Source organism: Phocoena phocoena, chromosome 13 (genome assembly GCF_963924675.1).
Source record: "Phocoena phocoena chromosome 13, mPhoPho1.1, whole genome shotgun sequence".
NCBI lineage: Eukaryota > Metazoa > Chordata > Mammalia > Artiodactyla > Phocoenidae > Phocoena > Phocoena phocoena.
This window is the reverse complement of record NC_089231.1, coordinates 55599381-55617642: the sequence shown is the minus strand read 5'-3', so window position 1 is coordinate 55617642 and position 18262 is coordinate 55599381. Positions and strand designations below refer to the sequence as shown.

Here is an 18262-nt window from a genome sequence, read left to right as displayed (position 1 = left end):
ATCCATTCATCTATCAGAGGAAACTTAGGTTGCTTCCATATCTTGGCTATTGTAAATAATGCTGCAGTGAATATAGGGACACATGTATCTTTTTGAATTAGTGTTTCTGTTTTCTTCAGAAAAATACCCAGAAGTGGAATTGCTGGATGGTATATGGTAGTTCTATTTTTAATTTTTTGAGGAACCACCATACTCTTTTCCATAGTGTTTGTACCAATTTACATCCCACCAGCAGTGCATGAGCATTCCCTTTCCTCCACATCCTTGCCACCACTTGTTGTTTCTTGTCTTTTTGAGAATATACATTCTGACAGGTGTGAGGTGATAGCTCATTGTGGTTTTGATTTGCATTTCCCTGATGGCTAATGACGTTGAGCATATTTTCATGTGCTTTTTGGCCATCTGTATGTCTTCTTTGGGAAAATATCTATTCAGATCCTCTGCCCATCTTTTAATTGGGTTGTTTGGGGGATTTTTGACGTTAAGTTTTATGAGGTTTTTTTTTTTATATTTGGGATATTCACCCCTTATCAGATATATCATTTGCTTATGTCTTCTTCCATTCAGTAAGTGGCTTTTTCATTTTGTTGATAGTTTCCTTTACTGTACAAAAGCTTTTTCATTTGCTGTAGTCCCATTTGTTTATTTTTGCTTTTGTTTCCCTTGCCTGAGGAGACAGAGCCAAAAAAATATTATAAAACCAATGTCAAAGAGCATATTGCCTATGCTATCTTCTAGGACTTTCATGGTCTCAGATCTTGCATTTAAGTCTAATCCATTTTGAGTTTATATTTGTATATGGTGTGAGAAAGTAGTCCAGTTTGATTCTTGTTCATGTAGCTGTCCAGTGTCATAAATTATGCAGGCATTTTAAATGAGCAGAAAAAAGTATCAACATTTTACAAATTTTGAACACCAATATGGTTAAATCCAGTGCTGAGGAGAGATAAACACCAAAATAAAGACATTCAGAATACTTTGCTGTCTCCTTGTATCTGTTTCTAATGTGAGGAGGGTTACTTTTTCTTGCTTTTGAATATTTTATCGACCAGCTTTGCAAGTTGATGGTGAATTCTGGCCTGCATCCAAATTCTGAGTCTCCTTTGATTTAGGACCAACCTCAGAGGAGACTCACCCCATCCCAATTGTCAAGCAGGCTTGTTAGGCAGCTTCTGACTTGGCCACTTCTATGTCCAAGGACCCCCAGAGGATGAGTCGTTCCTTTTGCAGAACAGGAGAGAATGAAGACAAACCAGTTAACGGGAGAAGGCAATATGTTTTGCAAGAGATTCATTTAGCCTGTTTGTGTACTTCACGTTTACTCTGAGTTCTCCACATTTCCTGGGGACTATTTAGAAATTTTCATGGAGGGTAGGCAGAGTCTGCCTTTCCATAAATAGAACGGAGCTGCTCAAGGGCCGGCACCATTTTTAATTCATCTTTGTATCCTCAGTACCTAGCTCAGTGTCTGGAACACTGAAGTGCTTAATAAATGTTTACTGAACTGAGCTGGCCTACGTTATGACTGCCCTTATTAAATATTTCAGCATGCTAATAGTGATGGAGTCATTAGCAGACCCTTATTAAATATTTCAGCATGCTAATAGTGATGGAGTCATTAGCAGACCCTTATTAAATATTTCAACATGCTAATAGTGATGGAGTCATTAGCAGACCCTTATTAAATATTTCAACATGCTAATAGTGATGGAGTCATTAGCAGACCCTTATTAAATATTTCAGCATGCTAATAGTGATGGAGTCATTAGCAGACCCTTATTAAATATTTCAGCATGCTAATAGTGATGGAGTCATTAGCAGACCCTTATTAAATATTTCAGCATGCTAATAGTGATGGAGTCATTAGCAGACCCTTATTAAATATTTCAACATGCTAATAGTGATGGAGTCATTAGCAGACCCTTATTAAATATTTCAGCATGCTAATAGTGATGGAGTCATTAGCAGACCCTTATTAAATATTTCAGCATGCTAATAGTGATGGAGTCATTAGCAGACCCTTATTAAATATTTCAGCATGCTAATAGTGATGGAGTCATTAGCAGACCCTTATTAAATATTTCAGCATGCTAATAGTGATGGAGTCATTAGCAGACCCTTATTAAATATTTCAGCATGCTAATAGTGATGGAGTCATTAGCAGACCCTTATTAAATATTTCAGCATGCTAATAGTGATGGAGTCATTAGCAGACCCTTATTAAATATTTCAGCATGCTAATAGTGATGGAGTCATTAGCAGACCAGTTATTTCCTCTGCTTACAGTGCTCAGGATGCATTAGACTGTTACAGCGATTCATGAAGCAGTTTTTCTTTATAGCCATAATAGCTATTCAAGAGTGGGGTTGTTTTATGTGTCAAACTGCCCGTGGATTCACACCTCATTATTGGACCCTTAAATGCAAATAACAATTCTGGAGTCAATTTCTCAAGTAATTGTACCTTCCATGGCATGCAGGGAGGCAGTGAGTAGGCCTCTATGACTAAGGCAGCCAGTGCCTTACAGCTATAAGTATATCCCTGAAATAGTCATTAATCGTGTTATTAATACCACCTATTATTTATTAAATGCCTCCTATAGCCAGGCCCTGTAATAGGTACTATATATACTTTTTGCTAACGTTTTTATTTTTAATTTTTTAACTAAAGTATAGTTGATTTACAATGTTTCAGGTATACAGCAACGTGATTCTGTTTAATATATATTCTTTTCTGAATTCTTTTCTGTCATAGGTTATTACAAGATATTGAATATAGTTCCCTGTGCTATACAGTACAAATAGATAAACAAGCGTTGTTTATCTATTTTATATATAGTAGTGTGTATCTGTTAATCCCAAATTCCTAATGTATCCCTCCCCGCCCCCCTGGTGCTATATATACTTTACGGTCAATCTTCACACAAAAATTACCATGTAGGCGTTATCATCTCCATTTTACTGATAAGCACACAAAGGCTCAAAAGGGTGATGTTTGTTCAGGGGATAACCAAGACTCCTCATCGTTTGACAGAGTGAATTTAGAAAATTGCCTGAGGTGCCTTCTTGTTTAATGTACATATGTTACCTGCATCTCTCTACATCTTTTTCTTCCTTTTAAAAAATGAATCATTCTCATAAAGCCAGATCATTCCATTAAGCTAACAATCAACTTCCCTAACCTTCCTCCTGGGAAAGTTTTTTTAAAACTTTCTTTCCTTTCAGGTTTACTTGTCATGGATTGACTACCGGTCAGAGTTATATTTTCCGGGTCAGAGCAGTTAACGCAGCTGGACTTAGTGAATATTCACAAGATTCAGAAGCAATCGAAGTAAAAGCTGCTATTGGTAAGTTCTTAGAAAAATGAATTTTTCTAAGTTACAACGAAAGGTACCATCCTCTTCAGAAATTGTGTAAAACTTCTAATATTGCTCGATGATTCCATCCTCAGATGATCATTGTCTCTGACTCCAGGTGACCTCTAACCTTCCACAGCTGTCATTTTACAGATCTTCATCACTTATCCAGATTCTGTGCATCTGTAGCCTTTTCATCTTCACCAGTCCAAGTTTCCTCAGATAGTTCCCATTGTGTGAATCTCCATTCTAACTTCACGCTCACCCCGGGAATATGAAGTGCCATCCAATTCCATGAGGTGGTATATCACCCGTAACACAGAGCATCTCATACCTAAAAGCCGTTTCGTCTGCGGCAGAGCCTGGCTTGTTCTCAGTAACAGCACATTAACCTGCTTTTTATAAACTGCTAAAATTTGTGCAAGACGTGTGTGGTTGCTTGATATGTTTCATCTCTGCTGGCAAAGTAACCAACAGAATAAAACCAGTAATAAAGTAATTATATGTATGTACAGTGATGTACCTTCCAATCTCAAGGTGTGAAAGGGACCCAGGTATTTCAGGGCAATTAAATTGAAATCTGTGATGTAGGAGCACGTATTTAAAGAGAAAGATTATTTAATATCAGTTATCTTCAGTTAGCACCCCATATTACTTTTTAACATTCCTTAGAATATGTTTGTATTATAAAGACATAGTGAACATGCGTCTTTGAAGTTGGGAGGTACAGACCATTACTATATCAGTAAGGTACATAACTCTATTGTTATATAATCAGGATCTTCAATGTTTGTCTCCTGTGCACTTTATGGTCCTTTTTTCCCCCATTCTGTTGAATAATGGAGCTCTCTCAAGAAATGTCTGAGAAGTGCTTGTTCTTATATTTACTTGGGTCCTGCAAATCAGAATGGTTCCTGTTCTGTCTGTGATTTTTTTGTTCTCATTTCTTCTATTTCGAAAATATGGAAATGTTGAAATGCTTCCTCGGTGTAAGTTATGTGAAATGTATGCTTTCCATATTTCTTGCAAAACCCAGTGATTTCCGTTAAACCAAGATTGCTTTTGCTCTGTTTGTGGTGCTAATGTTTTTCTCGTTTGTTCTATGAAGTAAGAGCACTCTGTACTGTGTCCTGGTTCAAAGTGTTTCTGTTGTTATCTGGCAATTGTAGGGGGAGGAGTGTCTCCAGCTGTGTGGCCTGAACTGAATGATACACCAGGTGGACTAACAGACCCCAGGGGAGGCATGCATGACACCTCCCAGCCAACTTTTAAGAAAGATGCTTTGCTTGGTAGCAAACTTAACAAACCTTCACTACCCAGTAGCTCTCACAACCTGGGCCAAACAGAAGTGAGTAAAGTAAGTGAAACAGTTCAGGAAGAGCTTTCCCCACCACAACAGAAAGCAGCTGTTAAGGGGGAAAGCAAGTCTGACCCTCTGAAAAAGAAGAAGGATCTAGGTGAGAATTGAAACAGTAAAAGCGTCCTGTCTGTTTCCATGAGTGTCCTCACCACTCGTTGTCCAGATCACCTTCTTCCATCTGTGTTCACTTTCATCAGTGTTCATTCTTAATTTCACGTTTTCAGTTATCCATTTGTAATACTTTTGTTTAATGAGTTGTGAAAATAATTTTATAGGGGTTTGGCTTTGACACATAATTCATTGTGCTTAATGACCATAGAATATTTAAAGTAATTTGGTTATAGAGTCTCTTTGGTTTAACAAGCAGACACACCTTTGGCCTCATTTTGCTAAGAGAGTTAGATATGAGAGGGGAAGGATTTGATACTCATAGCCTATGGGAGGTCTTTCGAAATATCCGTGTTTGGTAATAAATGGATAGGAAAAATATTTCACAAAATAACATTTTATCAGGATCATAGTTATTAACTTCTGTTTTTCATCCTCAGGTTTTCAAGTTACCTTCACATTTAATTCAAATAAACATAAGAAACAATATCTCTTTGAGTTGTCATGAAAAGTTTAACAGGGAATTATAATCACATATTCTATTATATATGATCCACATTCCCAGAACTGATTTACTTAAGACTATTTATCAGTAAGGCTAATTACCTAATCAGAATTAGAATAGAAAGACTAATTATCAGTAATCAGAATTTTCTGATTAGGATATTTGGTATTTGTGGTTTATATATTCTAGGAGACAATGTTTTTCTTATCAAATAAAAATGAAATGATAAGCATATACTGGTAAATCATATCATGCCTCTCACCCATCCCCTATATATATCCCATCCCTAACTTCTGTAACCTTCTCTACTTTTTTTTTTTTTTTTTTTCTGCGCCACCAGGGAAGCCCTTCTCTACTTTTTTGACACCTTTATTTGCCCCTTCAACTCAAGATGAGATAGGGTATTCATTTGAGAGTTTATATTCAACATTGCTCTGAAATAGAGAGAGAGAATAAGAAAGCTTTTCTTTAAAATGTAAAGAATGAAGGAGGTTGGTGATGGGGTAAAGAGAAAAAGCGTATTTTATTTTTTAAAATCTTTATTGTTCTGAGAATCTTTTTGAATAAGAATGAGATAGTTCCTTTATCTCTGATAATCCAAATAAATATTCAGAAAATTCTTTTTAATGTTATTGCACATCTAGTGGATTTCTTTCCACCACCCCACCCTCTCTTTCTTTATCAAAAAAACATAATTTCAGTAGTTGACTGAAAGTTTCATCAACAAATCCACATAAATGAAGAAAGACTTTTAAAACCACATCCAAATATTTTTCTGGTTAAGCACTAATAAACACAGTGGCAGCTATGTAGTATTTTGTGCCATATGAATAATAATCGAGCATCAGGTTTAAAATACTGCAGCAAAAAGTATTATACTAAGAGAAAAATCACATGGCTGATTGTTCCTGTTTTTTAAAAAAGATTTTTAACACGGCATTTAGCTGAGCTCCAGTATATGATTTTTTTCTGTGTGTAGACAGAACCTATATAGTTGTAAGGTCTCACAAGGGTACATGGACCTGAGTGGTGAAATGCTAACTGTTTGGAAATATACAGAAATTCTTAATAAGCGAATCAAGGCAGAAATTGATATACATATGTCATTTTCCTCAGGGAGCAAATGAAAACAAAACCACATAAAGAAACAAAAATATCTTACTTTTTCATGCTATTGCTTTAGGAATGAAGAGGTAGCATGTACCTCTGTCCTAAAATTTAGAGTTGAGATATACAAAGTAGGATGAAAAATAATCAATAAAGATACATAAAGTATTGAAAAAAAGAAACAAAAATATATATCTTGGGAAAAATATTTCTTCTTATGGGGAACAGATCATTTTTCAGGATATTGTTAGCTATATTTCCAGGATATTGTTAGAAATACTAACATTTTGCTGTTAGTATCTCAAAACTTATTCCTCCTTGGGAGTGGAGGGGACAGGTTCTTTTTATCTTTGGAGTAATAATTGCGGTGCAGTTTTTACCGTGTGTCAGTTTTTTTCCTCACATACCAAATTGATGCTAAGTTACTTGCTGGTGTCACGTTTTAGTTTTACACTACAGGACCTAGTGCCCTCACGTGTGTCACCAATGAGACAGTTTGATGCAGGTAGGATCATAGAAGCATTTCTGTCCACTCATGAGCTCTTCATATTGCAACAGCGGCACCATCTCCACCCTATGATATCACTTGTCTTGAAAGTTTTCGTGACTCAATGGTTCTTGGATGGAAGCAACCAGATAAGACTGGAGGAGCTGAAATTACGGGCTATTATGTGAACTATCGAGAAGTAATTGACGGGGTACCAGGAAGATGGAGAGAAGCCAACATCAAAGCTGTCAGTGATGAGGCATATAAGGTAAGTGTGTGGCCTTCAGTAGTGCTGGGTGTCATATGTCTGTTGACACACCACATGCACACAATGCACACACATGCACATACATGCACATGCCCAGCACCTTGTCAATGATTCCTGTCATTTCTCCAGTGTCCTTTGCCTGCAGTGACATGACTTTTGTGACAAATATACAAAGATGAATAGAAATATTTTGGCTTACCAGGCGGTATGTGTATTTTCTGATTTATACATATAAACATAATTTCTTCAAATATTTAGTATGGAGTATATACTTTTAATGAAAACTTATGTTTTTTACAAAAATTAACTCACAAAGTATCTGTAACAATATGCTACTAGTTTAAGAGTCCCGGAATCCAAATGACTGGATTTTTGACCTTCAATGTCCAAATCACGAAGAAAAAAGGGACATGGACCCGATGGCCAGACTCAGCTTGCCCTCTGTGAATTGGCCCCTGTCATAGTGCTCTGATAGCCACCGAGGGGCACTTCACGTGTCCACCCACGAGTTTCCCTGCTACACGTGGGCCTTCACTGCTCGGTCCACCTCAGAGCACCTGACGGGTCTCACTATTACCATAGCTACTGGCTCCCCTCTTTACAGCATCATCAGCTAGACCCAAGTCACCACCCCTCCCTCACAGAACCCCAAGCTGTGAGAGCAAGAGCAGGGTGAGGCCCAGGGAATGGTGCTTTCCCCAACTGAATGTCACATTCTTTTAACTTAACATCTAATATTTATGAAATATCACACGCATACTGAGAATACATAAAACAAAATGTTATTTTATTTATTTATTTATTTTTGCGGTACGCGGGCCTCTCACTGTTGTGGCCTCTCCCGTTGTGGAGCACAGGCTCCGGACATGCAGGCCCAGCGGCCACGGCTCACGGGCCCAGCCGCTCCGCGGCATGTGGGATCTTCCCGGACCGGGGCACGAACCCGTGTCCCCTGCATCGGCAGGCGGACTCTCAACCACTGCGCCACCAGGGAAGACCCAAAATTTTATTTTTAAGATTCTTCCATGTTGGTACAAGTAGCTCTGACTTTATTGCTGTGTATTCCATTATATGACCATCTCACAGTAGACCTTCCCATTCAGTTATTGATTGACATGGGGCATTGTAAGCCATATCAAACAATTTAGCTATGAACATTTTTGTACATGCCTGCTGGCACATATGTGCACTAGTTTCTCTAGGTTATTACCCACAAGTAAAATTGCTAGGCCAGAGAGTCTTGTTTATTTCCAACTTCACCACATAATTCTCTGCTGTTTTTCTGAAGAGTATGAGAATTCCCAATGCTGCACATCCTTCCAGCACTTGGTGTGTTCACACTTTTCCTGTTTCGACAATCTGGGTGTCAAATGAGTCTGAACATCTTTTCCTGTGTTTATGGTCCATTTTGAAATCTTTCATAGCATGCCTAACAAGGTTTTTGCCCATTTTTCTAATGGGTTTTCTTATTGCCTTGTGAAGTTCTTTAAATATTTTGAGCATAAATCCTTGTTGGCTATGTAAGTTGCCTATATCGTCTCATTGGCTAGACTTTTCCTCTCCTTATGGTGAACTACACCTATTTTCTTGTCAAATTTATTGTAGTCAGATTTACCAACATTTGCTTTGCCATTAGCGACTTCTGTGCCTTTTTTTTTTTTTTAAGAAATGCCTTCTAGTTCAGGAATCCTGAAAGCCATGGCCCCAGCTGGGACCATGCTATATAGATTATATTCTAAAGGCTTTACAGTTTGCCACTTACATTTAAGTTATTAATTCACCTATAAATGTTGTGTATGATGTGAAATAAGGGTCAAAATTTTTTTCCCTTTTATGGATACCCAGCTTCATGATAAAATCAGGTGTAGACTGGATCATGGATACAGATTTGTCTTGCCTTAAATCATACAGTAGGTAAACTTTGTACTCAGCTGGTTCCATCAGTACCTCCACTTATTAAGCATTTTTAATGCTCAAAGGATTATTTATCGTTCATGGATTTTTTTTTGAATTTTCTTTTATTTATTTTTTCATACAGCAGGTTCTTATTAGTTAACCATTCTATACATACTAGTGTATACATGTCAATCCCAGTCTCCCAGTTCTTCCCACCCCCACCCCCACCCCCACCCCCACTGCTTCCTCCCTTGGTGTCCATACGTTTGTTCTCTACATCTGTGTCTCAATTTCTGCTCTGCAAACCGCTTCATCTGTACCATTTTTCTAGGTTCCACATATATGCGTTAATATGCGATATTTGTTTTTCTGTTTCTGACTTACTTCACTCTGTATGACAGTCTCTAGATTCAGCCACATCTCTACAAATGACCCAATTTCATTCCTTTTTATGGCTGAGCAATAGTCCATTGTGTATATGTACCACATCTTCCTTATCCATTCGTCTGTCGATGGACATTTAGGTTGCTTCCATGACCTGACTATTGTAAATAGTGCTGCAATGAACATTGGGGTGCATGTGTCTTTTTGCATTATGGTTTTCTCTGCGTATATGCCCAGTAGTGGGATTGCTGGATCATATGGTAGTTCTATTTTTAGTTTTTTAAGGAACCTCCATACTGTTCTCCATTGGGGCTGTATCAATTTACATTCCCACCAACAGTGCAAGAGGGTTCCCTTTTCTCCACACCCTCTCCAGCATTTGTTGTTTGTAGATTTTCTGATGATGCCCATTCTAACTGGTGTGAAGTGATACCTCATGGTAGTTTTGATTTACATTTCTCTAATAATTAGTGATGTTGAGCAGCTTGTCATGTGCTTCTTGGCCATCTGTATGTCTTCTTTGGAGAAATGTCTATTTAGGTCTTCTGCCCATTTTTGGATTGGGTTGTTTGTTTTTTTAATATTGAGCTGCATGAGCTGTTTATAGATTTTGGAGATTAACCCTTTGTCCGTTGATTCGTTTGCAAATATTTTCTCCCATTCTGAGGGTTGTCTTTTTGTCTTGTTTGTAGTTTCCTTTGCTTTGCAAAAGCTTTTAAGATTCATTAGGTCCCATTTGTTTATTTTTGTTTTTATTTCCATTACTATAGGAGGTGGATCAAAAAAAGATCTTACTGTGATTTATGTCAAAGAGTGTTCTTCCTATGTTTTCCTCTAAGAGTTTGATGGTGTCCAGTCTTACATTTAGGTCTTTAATCCATTTTGAGTTTATTTTTGTATATGGTGTTAGGGAGTGTTCTAATTTCATTCTTTTACATGTAGCGGTCCAGTTTTCCCAGCACCACTTATTGAAGAGACTGTCTCTTCTCCATTGTATATCCTTACCTCCTTTGTCATAGATTAGTTGACCATAGGTGCATGGGTTTATCTCTGGGCTTTTTTTTTTTTTTTTTTCCGGTACGCGGGCCTCTCAGTGTTGTGGCCTTTCCCGTTGCAGAGCACAGGCTCAGCAGCCATGGCTCATGGGCCCAGCCGCTCCGCGGTATGTGGGATCTTCCCAGATCAGGACACGAACCCATGTGCCCTGCATCGGCAGGCGGACTTTCAACCACTACGCCACCAGGGAAGCCCTATCTCTGGGCTTCTTATCCTGTTCCATTGATCTATGTTTCTGTTTTTGTGCCAGTACCATATTGTCTTGATTACTGTAGCTTTGTAGTATAGTCTGAAGTCAGGGAGTCTGATTCCTCCAGCTCTGTTTTATTCCCTCAAGACTGCTTTAGCTATTAGGGGTCTTTTGTGTTTCCATACAAATTTTAAGATTTTTTTGTTCTAGTTCTGTAAAAAATGCCATTGGTAATTTGATAGGGATTGCATTGAATCTGTGGATTGCTTTGGGTAGTATAGTCATTTTCACAATATTGATTCTTCCAATCCAAGAACATGGTGTATCTCTCCATCTGTTGGTATCATCTTTAATTTCTTTCAACAGTGTCTTACAGTTTTCTGCATACAGGTCTTTTGTCTCCTTAGGTAGGTTTATTCCTAGGGATTTTATTCTTTTTGTTGCAGTGGTAAATGGGAGTGTATCCTTAATTTCTCTTTCAGATTTTTCATCATTAGGGTATAGGAATGCAAGAGATTCCTGTGCATTAATTTTGTATCCTGCAACTTGACCAAATTCATTGATTAGCTCTAGTAGTTTTCTGATGGCATCTTTAGGATTCTCTATGTATAGTATCATGTCATCTGCAAACAGTGACAGTTTTATTTCTTTTCCAATTTGTATTCCTTTTATTTCTTTTTCTTCTCTGATTGCCATGGCTAGGACTTCCAAAACTGTGTTGAATAATAGTGGCGAGAGTGGACATCCTTGTCTTTTTCCTGATCTTAGAGGAAATGTTTTCAGTTTTGCACCACTGAGAATGATGTTTGCTGTGGGTTTGTCATATATGGCCTTTATTATGTTGAGGTAGGTTCCCTCTATGCCCACTTCCTGGAGAGTTTTTATCATAAATGGATGTTGAATTTTGTCAAAACGTTTTTCTGCATCTATTGAGATGATCATATGGTTTTTATTCTTAAGTTTGTTAATATGGTGTATCACATTGATTGATTTGCGTATGTTGAAGAATCCTTGCATTCCTGGGATAAATCCCACTTGATCATGGTGTATGATCCTTTTAATGTGTTGTTGGATTCTGTTTGCTAGTATTTTGTTGAGGGTTTTTGCATCTATATTCATCAGTGAATTTTCTGTAATTTTCTTTTTTTGTAGTATCTTTGTCTGGTTTTGGTATCAGGGTGATGGTGGCCTCATAGAATGAGTTTGGGAGTGTTCCCTCCTCTGCAATTTTTTGGAAGAGTTTGAGAAGAACGGGTGTTAGCTCTTCTCTAAATGTTTAATAGAATTCACCTGAGAAGCCATCTGATCCTGGACTTTTGTTTGTTGGAAGATTTTTAATCACAGTTTCAATTTCATTACTTGTGATCGGTCTGTTCATATTTTCTATTTCTTCCTGGTTCAGTCTTGGAATGTTATACCTTTCTAAGAATTTGTCCATTTCTTCCAGGTTGTCTATTTTATTGGCATAGAGTTGCTTGTAGTAGTCTCTTAGGATGCTTTGTATTTCAGCGGTGTCTATTGTAACTTCTCCTTTTTCATTTCTAATTTTATTGGTTTGAGTCCTCTCCCTCTTTTCTTGATGCATCTGGCTAGTGGTTTATCAATTTTGTTTATCTTCTCAAAGAACCAGCTTTTAGTTTTATTGATCTTTGCTATTGTTTTCTTTGTTTCTATTTCATTTATTTCTGCTCTGATCTTTATGATTTCTTTCCTTCTGCTAACTTTGGGTTTTGTTTGTTCTTCTTTCTCTAGCTCCTTTAGGTGTAAGGTTAGATTGTTTATTTGAGATTTTTCTTGTTTCTTGAGGTAGGCTTGTATAGCTATAAACTTCCCTCTTAGAACTGCTTTTGCTGCATCCCATAGGTTTTGGATCATCGTGTTTTCATTATCATTTGTCTCTAGGTATTTTTTGATTTCTTCAGTGATCTCTTGATTATTTAGTAACGTACTGTTTAGCCTCCATGTGTCTGTGTTTTTTATGTTTTTTTTCCCCTGTAATTGAATTCTAATCTCATAGCGCTGTGGTTAAAAAAGATGCTTGATATGATTTCAATTTTCTTAAATTTACTGAGGCTTGATTTGTGACCCAATGTGATCCATCCTGGAGAACGTTCTGTGCACACTTGAGAAGAAAGTATAATCTGCTGTTTTTGGATGGAATGTCCTATAAATATCAACTAAATCTATCTGGTCTATTGTGTCATTTAAAGCTCGTGTTTCCTGATTAATTTTCATTTTGGATGATCTGTCCATTGGTGTAAGTGAGGTGTTAAAGTCCCCCACTATTATTGTGTTAGTGTCAATTTCCTCTTTTTTTTTTTTTTGCGGTACGCAGGCCTCTCACTGATGTGGCCTCTCCCGTTGCAGAGAACAGGCTCCGGATGTGCAGGCTCAGAGACCACAGCTCGTGGGCCCAGCCGCTCTGTGGCATGTGGGATCTTTCTGGACTGGGGCATGAACCCACGTCCCCTGCATTGGCAGGCAAATTCTTAACCACTGCGCCACCAGGGAAGCCCAATTTCCTCTTTTGTAGCTGTTAGCAGTTGCCTTGTGTATTGAGGTGCTCCTATGTTGGGTGCATATATATTTATAATTGTTATATCTTCTTCTTGAATTGATCCCTTGATCATTATGTAGTGTCCTTCCTTGTCTCTTGTAACATTCTTTATTTTAAAGTCCATTTTACCTGATATGAGCATTGCTACTCCAGCTTTCTTTTGATTTCCATTTTCATGGAATATCATTTTCCATCCCCTCACTTTCAGTCTGAATGTGTCCCTAGGTCTGAAGTGGGTCTCTTGTAGACAGCATATGTATAGGTCTTCTTTTTGTTTCCATTCAGCAAGCCTGTGTCTTTTGGTTGAAGCATTTAATCCATTCACATTTAAGGTAATTATCGATATGTATGTTCCTATGACCATTTTATTAATTGTTTTGGGTTTGTTTTTGCAGTTCCTTTTCTTCTCTTGTGTTTCCCACTTAGAGAAGTTCCTTTAGCATTTGTTGTAGAGCTGGTTTGGTGGTGCTGAAATCTCTTAGCTTTTTCTTGTCTGTAAAGCTTTTTATTTCTCCATCGAATCTGAATGAGATCCTTGCCAGGTAGAGTAATCTTGGTTGTAGGTTCGTCCCTTTCATCACTTTAAGTATATCATGTTACTCCTTTCTGACTTGTAGAGTTTCTGCTGAGAAATCATCTGTTAACCTTATGGGAGTTCCCTTGTATGTTATTTGTTGTTTTTCCCTTGCTGCTTTCAATAATTTTTCTTTGTCTTTAATTTTTGCCAGTTTGATTACTATGTGTCTTGGCGTGTTTCTCCTTGGGTTTATCCTCTATGGGACTGTCTGCACTTCCTGGACTTGGTTGACTATTTCCTTTCCCATGTTAGGGAAGTTTTTGACTATAATCTCTTCAAATATTTTCTTGGGTCCTTTCTCTCTCTCTCTTCTCTTCTGGGACCCCTATAATGCAAATGTTGTTGTGTTTAATGTTGTCCCAGAGGTCTCTTAGGCTGTCATCATTTCTTTTCATTCTTTTTTCTTTATTCTGTTCCGCAGCAGTGAATTCCACCATTCTGTGTTCCAGGTCACTTATCCGTTCTTCTGCCTCAGTTATTCTGCCATTGATTCCTTCTAGTGTAGTTTTCATTTCAGTTATTGTGTTGTTCATCTCTGTTTGTTTGTTCTTTAATTCTTCTAGGTCTTAAACATTGCTTGCATCTTCTTGAACTTTGCTTCCATTCTTTTTACAAGGTCCTGGATCATCTTCACTATCATTCTGAATTCTTTTTCTGGAAGGTTGCCTATCTCCATTTCATTTAGTTGTTTTTCTGCGGTTTTATCTTGTTCCTTCATCTGGTACATAGACCTCTGCCTTTTTCATCTTGTTTATCTTTCTGTGAATGTGGTTTTTGTTCCACAGGCTGCAGGATTGTAGTTCTTCTTGCTTCTGCTGTCTGCCCTCTGGTGGATAAGGCTATCTAAGAGGCTTGTGCAAGTTTCCTGATGGCCAGGACTGGTGGTGGGTAGAGCTGGCTGTTGCTTTGGTCTACTTGTCTGCTGATGGGTGGGGCTGGGTTCCCTCCCTGTTAGTTGTTTGGCCTGAGGCTACCCAACACTGGAGCCTACCCAGGCTCTTTGCTGGGGCTGATGGCGGACTCTGGGAGGGCTTACACCAAGGAGTACATCCCAGAACTTCTGCTGCCAGTGTCCTTGTCCTCATGGTGACACATAGCCACACTCCGCCTATGCAGGAGACCCTCCAACACTAGCAGGTAGGTCTGGTTCAGTCTCCTAAGGGGTCACTGCTCCTTCCCCTGGGTCCTGATGAGCACACTACTTTGTGTTTGCCCTCCAAGAGTGGAGTCTCTGTTTCCGCAAGTCCTGCTGATGTCCTGCAATCAAATCCCGCATGCCTTCAAAGTCTGATTCTCTAGGAATTCCTCCTCCCATTGCCAGACCCCCAGATTGGGAAGCCTGACGTGGGGCTCAGAACCTTCACTCCAGTGGGTGGACTTCTGTGGTATAAGTGTTCTCCAGTTTGTGAGTCACCCACCCAGCAATTACGGGATTTGATTTTATTGTGATCGCGCCCCTCCTACCATCTCGCTGTGGCTTCTCCTTTGTCTTTGGATGTGGGGTATCTTTTCGGTGAGTTCCAGTGTCTTCCTGTCGATGATTGTTCAGCAGTTAGTTGTAATACTGGTGTTCTTGCAAGAGGGAGTGAGAGCATGTCCTTCTACTCATTGTCTCCTCTTTTAAAGCCTAGTTCATGGATTTTTTTCACATTAATACATTCCATCATTTCTATTTTGCAAATGTTTTCACATTTATTATTTTACTACATATATTTACCCCCACAACAACCCAGTTCATACTGAGGGATATAGAAAATATGAGATCACTCAGTAAAGAGCAGAAATATTATAAGAATTTGAGTATTTTGATTCCAAGATTAGAATTCATTTAATTTTCATCTGTACATGCATTCGTTTTCTGTTGCTGTGTAACAAACTACCACAAACTGTCCCTGTTTGTGGTATCACAGTTTCCTTGAGTCAGGAGTCTAGGCATGGCTTAGCTGGGTCTTCTGCTCAGGGTCTCACAAGGCTGCAACCTAGGTTTCAGCTGGACTGCATTCTCATCTGGAACTCAAGTTCCTCTTCTAAGCTCACTGTTGTTGGCAAAATTCAGTTCCTTGCAGCTGTAGGTCTGAGACCCTCAGCTCCTAGAGGCTGTCCTTCTCCAAATGTGAGTGGCTAAGCAGTTTGAAAAACAGTATTTGCTTCTTCAAGGCCATCAGGACAGTGTTTCTCTTTAGGCAGGGCCCAAACCCCATTTTAAGAGTTTCTATCTGATTAAGTCGGTCCTTTGGAAAAACTCACTTTCCCTCCTGTGTGTTTCTCCTTTGCTCTTACACTACTTCACACTCACAACACTTCTCAGACACCAGCTGGGTGTCCTACAATTTAACTCAATTCTGACACTGTCTCCCTGAAGATAGACTCAGGTCCCACATGTAAAGGGTTCAGTCCCTCAAGAATAACCCTGCCCCCACTTCAGATGCCAGTTGAAAGTCCAGGATGTCCCCTGTGCTTCTGACCAACAGACTATAAATCAATTTCCCACAACCTCCTCCTTGAGTTTGATTAATTCACTAGAGTGGCTCACAGAACTCAGAGAAACATTTTACTTACCAGATTATCAGTTTATTATAAAAGGTATAAATCAGAAACAGCCAGATAGAAGAGATTGATAGGTCAAGATATGGGGAATGGGCATGGAGCTTCCATCCTCTCTCCAGACCACCACTATCCCAGCACCTCCATGTGTTCACCAACCTGGAAGCTGTCTGAACCCTGCTCTTTTGGGGTTTTATGGAGGCTTCATTACATGGACTCACTTGATTAAATCATTGGCCATTGGTGATTGAACTCAATCTCCAGCCCATCTTCCCTCCCCGGAGTTCCAGAGGTCTGGGATGAGGCTGAAAGTTCCCACCCTCTAATCACATGATTGGTTCCCTTGGCAACCAGTCCCCATCCTTAGGTGCTTTCCAAAAGTCACCTCATTAACACAACAAAAGATACTTTATAACTGTCATCACTTAGGAAATTCCAAGTGTTTTAGGAGCTCTGTGCCAGGAATGGGGACAAAAACCAAATATATATATCTTATTATAAATCACAACATCATAGGTGCGCCCAGGATAATCTATCTCCCTTTTGATTAACTCAAAATCAACTGATTAGGGATCTTAATTACATCTGAAATATCCCTCCTCCTTTGCCATATGATATAATACAATCACAGGACTCATATTCCAATACCCCTGCCATGTTCTGTTGGCTAGAAGCAAGTCTCAGGTTTCACCCCAATGCAAGGGGAGATTACAAAAGGGTGTGATTCTTTGGGGGGTCACCCTAGAGTATGTCCAACACAGGAGGTAAATAAATAAAATGTTGAACCACTAGAAAAACAAACCTGAAATGTTCACTATCCATGATATTGTCCATGTTGCAGATTAGCAACTTGAAGGAAAACATGGTGTATCAGTTCCAAGTGGCAGCCATGAACATCGCTGGCTTGGGAGCACCCTCGGCAGTAAGCGCAAGCTTCAAATGTGAAGAGTGGACCATTGCTGTTCCAGGTAAACTGGGAAGACCATGTCTCAGCACTGAGGCTCAGAGTTTCTTCCAATGGAACCTACAACCTGGAACTAAATTTAAGTGGTACATATATACAGCTTCTAAGGGAGACAAATTCTCTCAGCCCCTTGTGTTTACGTTAAATATTTCTACAGTAGTATGAAACAATAGGTACCAATATAAAACTGAGTATAAATTTCTTATATTCCAAATAAATCCTAGAGTCCCCATAGCTCAGCCTCTGCATGGAGTAGGATGGACGGAAGCACACAGTTTGAATGCCACTTGATTATTTAAAAGGAATTCTAATCTTTGCTTGTCTTCTTCAAGGCCATTAAAGGGCATCCAATTCACATCCCCCAGCAAAATTTCTTAAAAATGTCTTCTGGCACTCCCAAGTTGTGCATTCTCCCACTGCTCTGGAGCATTTCATTTATCAGCCTCCCTCCCCCATCTCCTCAGCCCCAGCCTCTGTGGCCTCCTTCCTGTGGGCTCCTCCTCCCTTGCTCCCAGCTCTTCACTGTACATACAGGGGACCTAACATGCCTGCCTAGGGCTTCAGTCCTGGCCTCCTGCCTCTTATATCTCTCCACTTAGCTCTTGAGTCCTTTCTGTCTATGTCAACTTTTTCCCAACTCTGCATCACAATAAAGATCCTGGAACCGGACTGGAAATGCTCTCCTTTGGAGGTTGTCGTAGAGGGTGGTTGACGGGGCAGGGATGAAAGTGGGGAGAAGCCAGAAACAGTTACCTATGCTTTTAACTTTTACACAGTCACAACAGTGAACAAATGTAAAAACTGAATACTAACAAATTTACTAAGTCATTAAGAGTCAGACTAGCAACGTAGTCAGTGCATGGGTTTTTTTTTGTTTGCTTTTTGTTTTTTAATTTTTGACCTC

At 39.0% G+C, this 18262-nt stretch overlaps 1 protein-coding gene across 2 annotated transcripts in view; it reads left to right on the top strand.

The window, feature by feature from the left end:
• Positions 1–18262, top strand: part of MYOM1 (myomesin 1) — a 138844-nt gene that overhangs the window by 76562 nt on the left and 44020 nt on the right. Inside the window, exons 16-19 of one of the 2 annotated variants that reach the window (XM_065889261.1) lie at positions 3225–3346; positions 4525–4812; positions 6994–7190; positions 17236–17362. In XM_065889261.1, coding sequence (XP_065745333.1) covers positions 3225–3346; positions 4525–4812; positions 6994–7190; positions 17236–17362 — 734 coding nt within the window. The remainder of the gene's footprint in view (positions 1–3224; positions 3347–4524; positions 4813–6993; positions 7191–17235; positions 17363–18262) is intronic. The other variant, XM_065889262.1, reaches the window with a different exon arrangement.